General features: G+C 37.5%; 2 protein-coding genes across 4 annotated transcripts in view; one reads left to right on the top strand and one right to left on the bottom strand.

Moving 5' to 3' along the window:
* Positions 1–1792, top strand: part of LOC104768285 (protein SCAR4-like) — a 6275-nt gene extending 4483 nt beyond the window's left edge. The window contains exons 7-10 of one of the 3 annotated variants that reach the window (XM_019242390.1): positions 795–818; positions 914–1000; positions 1090–1203; positions 1303–1792. In XM_019242390.1, coding sequence (XP_019097935.1) covers positions 795–818; positions 914–1000; positions 1090–1203; positions 1303–1353 — 276 coding nt within the window. In that variant the 3' untranslated portion in view covers positions 1354–1792. The other 2 variants (XM_019242391.1, XM_019242392.1) reach the window with 2 other exon arrangements.
* Positions 1752–3919, bottom strand: LOC104768284 (2-oxoglutarate-Fe(II) type oxidoreductase; the record flags this gene model as incomplete). The annotated part of the gene is given in 11 exon segments (XM_010492212.2): positions 1752–1872; positions 1960–2039; positions 2245–2290; positions 2378–2434; positions 2575–2633; positions 2722–2819; positions 2925–3046; positions 3163–3214; positions 3295–3393; positions 3495–3690; positions 3810–3919. Coding segments are annotated over 11 exon segments (999 nt in total). The 3' UTR covers positions 1752–1784.

Below are 4955 nucleotides of genomic sequence, written 5' to 3' on the forward strand. Positions count from 1 at the left end.
TGGACCTGTTGGTGTTGAGGTTTCAACTTCAGAGGAAGCGTTAACTTGCAACGAAACGCTTTTCCCTTCAAGCATAGCAGAAATAGAAGCTCTTCATGCACCAAACCAGGAAACTTTCACATCATTAAATGATCATATCTCTGAGTCTGTTCTTTCCATGGATCTGACTGATGGAGAAGATTGCTTGGACGTGTCCCCTGAATCCATGCTTCCCTTCTCCATGACCTTCGATGAAACACCGCAGGTAGATCCAGAGATAACACCTCCGCTTCCGCCTCTTCCTCCGACACAATGGTGGATAGGGAAGCTGGTTGAATCAACCGAAATGCCATCACTTGCAGGTAGTGGAAACAATAGTTTCTACATTCATAGGGATGAAAACACACAGAACGGATCAGTTCAAGCGACCGAGGGGCACAGTATCTATCAGAAGCGTCGACTACAGATGGTGAAAACCACAATTCTCATGTATATAGAGAAGATTGTAGAGTGGAAGGCGTGTCAACTTGTGTAGAAAATAATCTGAATGAACCATCTAAAGCAGCTGAGGAACAGTCTCCTTCAGCAATCAGTGGAACAAGCGGCAACTATATGCATAATGATGAAAGTACACTGAAGTGTGTGAATAAAACAGTGGAGTCACCACTTGCAGAGGAAGTATCATTAGAAGCTGACTGGAGAGCTGAAGCAATGGCACTCGAATGGTTTAGTCAGAACTTAAGAGAGCATAGCAATCCTCACCCTGCAAAGTTAGAAGAGGAACCTCAGGTTGATCGTTCACAGTTACCATGCTTGTTATTGGCATGGACAGAAGCATGGTAATTACTTTTAAATAATAGTTACTAGTCTACGGGGTTAGTAGTACTTAAATGGGCTCATTCTCTTACGCTGATCATGGAACTCAATTGTACAGTTGAGGAAAGTATCTGAACAGAAGAGGACACAAGTTGGAGCTAGAGCGGACGAGAATGATTCACTATTGCAGATCATAAGGAGCAAGGTCAGCTCATAGTAATTCATCATTTCCTATGGCTATGATATATTCAAATTATGTAAAACCAACAACTAATAATAAAAATACAATAGCAGTCGTTCAACCTGAGACCAGCGGATGCCTCGGTGAGAGCAAACTTTCAAGTAGCTGTTCCAAAAACCAACGTGAAGGTCGCTGCGATTCTAGAGAAAGCCAATACTCTTCGCCAGGTCTCTCTCTCTCTATTTCTCTATTGCTCTCCTTGTTCGTTTAATTGTGAGCAATATTGAGAAAAAGGTTATTTGTGAATATACTTTAAAAATATATAGGCAATGGCGGGAAGTGACGACGAGCACGATTCAGATAGCTGGAGTGAATGAATCTATAGATGACAGACAGAGAGATACACACGCTCTGCTCTGTATGTATAGAGGAAGAATTGTTAGCATTTTTTGTTCTCACATATATGTCTCCCGTAATGTTTCCTCATTATTTGCTCTATTCGACACATTTGTAAGTCGCAGTCTTTTTGCCATCTATATGTAGTGCACCACCCATGAGTCAACAAGTGTGGCTAGTATTGATTTTAAATGTTATAATGATACAGATACAGATACAAAGATTGAAACAAGACATAAAAGCATGTGTATCCCTGCCAATAAATGGAAGGGGTGTGCCGTAAACTTCACTTACATTACGATCTATTTGAGGACTTTGCTTTGAGCATACATCCAATAGTGTAACAACGAACACTAATTTACATATTTTACTTTTTTTAAGACTCCCTCCTACTATTAATTGAAAAGAGCATTCATGTTTGTTGGTGGTAGATGCTTAGCTCCGCATGTGTTTCGTTGTAACGCTGGGTCAGGTACGTCGAACATTTGATCGGTGGATATCTATACATGCATCAAAATCATTAACAATCTTTAACAAGAGTCCTTACCACTCAAAAGGTCTTGGTATAGAACTAGCTGAAGTCTTACTTAGGGAGGTTGCTTTCTGACTTGCATGTTGGGAGACACTCCACTAGACAGTCATGATTCGGTTCCAGGAAGAATGGAATCTGCGTTGAGAAAACATTAGATGCAACATTGATGTTATACATGTTACTTTGCTAGACTCGGTTCTGAACTCTGAACATGTCAAACAAAAAACTAAAACTGTTGAGAATATTATGACCAAGCATATGGCTAGAAAGCAAAAACCGTCTCTAATAACCCTGAAAGATTGTAAAGATCAGAAACAGATAAGTCTAGTAATAGCCTTACTGAATATCGTTCCTGACCGTTCCCAAGAACCCGATGTAATGTGGATCTGTAAGGTCACAATGTATGGGAGAAAAACGTCAGCTAGAAAAATTTACTTCCAAATCACAATCCCTTGTAAAGCTAGAAGTATTACTTGAAAAATCCATTGCTCCACCGTTCCAGCATATCGCCAAGATTCACAATAAATGCCCTGGAGACAGATAAAACAAATAAATCCACCAAATTGACACTGAGTTTTGATCAGATGCTCAGACTTGACCACATATAGGATACAAAATTCATAAGATGATGATGGAACCAATGAACCATTAGAAAGGTTTTTCGTTATACCCTTTAATTGGCGGTACATATTCCCACTTCTGAGGCGTCGCCTTCTTATCTTTGCATATCTGCCATCAAGTTGTAGCAATTTCCATAACTAACTAACCTGACTATTTCAAAAAGGTATATGAATAACAAATCTGTGTTGCTTAATACCTGGAGTCCCGTTACACTATCTGTGGCTAACAGAGTCATCATCCCGAAGTCAGAATGTGCTCCACATGCATATATTCCATTTGAGGGATCAGAAACCCCTAAAGATAACAGAAGAAGCCAAGGGGTAAGTATAACATTTGACCATACAAAAAGCTTAAGAAACAGTAATGCTCTGTGATCTCTTCATAAGAAAAATACAGTACCCTGATAGCGTAACAAACGCATAGTTGCAATAGGCTTTCCAAGCATTTCCGTTCTATCGAAGTAATCCACATCCAAGTCCAGGGCTAACGCCAATAATCTTGCAATATCCTTGGAAATCCTCCTGACCATACCAAACTTTCAGTAACATGATAGAGTTATCTTTCTTCAGATTTGTCAACAAAACAGATGAAATGTTTCAACTAAACCAACGAATTTGACTAAAAGATGAGGACTTACAATGCTTCTTGATGATATTTCTCCATTGTTTCTCGCCAACCGGGTAAAACATCTACCAAAAACATCAAAGTTTTATTCAAAGAAAGTGTGTCATGAACAGAATCAACAGAGAAAAAGAAAGAAAACACTAACCAGCATCAGGCCAAGGGTTAGGGCCATAGAATGGTTTATCCCAATGAGGATCATCTTTAGGAACTTCAATTCCAATGTAATAACCTTCTTTATGATCCCCTAAACACCCACCCCCCAAAAAAAAAAGATGAATTCATCATCTCTGATCATAATTAAAACAATATTGAAATTAAGCAAAAGAGAGAGGTGACCACCAATACCATTGACTTGATTCACAGGATCTAAAAGTTCATCAAGAACAGGTGTATAGCCTCGATGCTTCTCGTTTCTCAACACCTTCATCTTCTCCTCTAACGGGAGATCAAAAAACTTCTTGCTCTGCTCGAAAACATCGTCCATGAACTCTTCGTTTATCCCATGATTGATCACATAGAAAAATCCACAATCCAAACATGCCTAAACCCAAAAATTACCCAGAATATCATGTAATCAAAATATATATATATATTTGTTATTGATTCTAGTTAATGATTAAAACATGCAAAATCGAAAAGAATTGAGATTGGAGACAAAACCTGTTTGAGGGAAATAACTGAGTTATGAAGATCATCGTTGGATAGATCGATACAGTTAAGAGATGAAACATTCATGGTCGAGTCTTTCGTATGATTCTCCATCTCTCTCTCTCTCTCGCTCTCTCTCTCGCTTTCTCTGTCGCGAAAGAATCTTTTTTTTTTTTTGGGGTACGACCTAATAATTAGAATCAGAATATGCCAATTTTTATTTTGTTTTATTAAAAAAAAAAAAGGAAAATGCTACTTTTTTGCACAAATACTAAAATCGAACATTAAAAAAAAGTCTTTTTAAGTTTTTATTTTGTAACGTGGAAGCTCCCTTGACCGACCAAAGGTTGATTAATGTTTTTACCCCCGGATTTGTTAATTACACCAGGTATCGGGATTTTTTAATTATACAGATTAATGAAGAAATATTTACAAGAATCTTCATTGATGCGTAATTATAGGTGTTCGCCAAAATTTTACTTACAATTAAAAACGAAAAATGAAAAAAAAAAAGATGTATATAGTGAAAATCTAATATGGTCGAAAAGAATCGCTTATGATAAAATCTCATTTGTAACAGTTCTCATGATTTGTAATATATAGTTTTCATGATTTGTAATAAATAATAAATCTAGACGAATTAAAAAAAAAAAATCTGCAACATTCTAAAATTATACTCTTTCCCTTTTGTATTAGAAAAATGAACTGTTGAAGTTCCTGTTCAAAAGATGTTTGATAGCTTTGATTATTTTTTTATTAGCATTGGAGTCCGATTTTATTCTTCCAAATCCGTATATTAGTACACTTGACGACTTGGAAGATAAAACCAACTCTCAAGACATATCTTCCACGAATCCTAAACAGTTTAAACATATTTCAACTTCTGAAATCAGTTCAGAAAATGGAACTCTGATGTCACATACTCCAAGAGAACTTCACACAGGATGCAGTGACCTCTCAGCCTCATCTTCTTGTGAAGACGTATTGGCCAATCCTGATCTGGCTGAGATATCATCACATTCTGGACAGGAGGATCCACAAACCATGTCTATAGTTGCAGATGATGATAGTAGTGCGCCTGAAGAACCAATTCCTGATACGCCAAGACTTGGTACTTGTTTTGCAGGGGATGTCGATCACGATAACCATACTGGCCTG

The sequence above is a fragment of the Camelina sativa genome, chromosome 20 (genome assembly GCF_000633955.1).
Source record: "Camelina sativa cultivar DH55 chromosome 20, Cs, whole genome shotgun sequence".
In the NCBI taxonomy this organism is placed as follows: domain Eukaryota; kingdom Viridiplantae; phylum Streptophyta; class Magnoliopsida; order Brassicales; family Brassicaceae; genus Camelina; species Camelina sativa.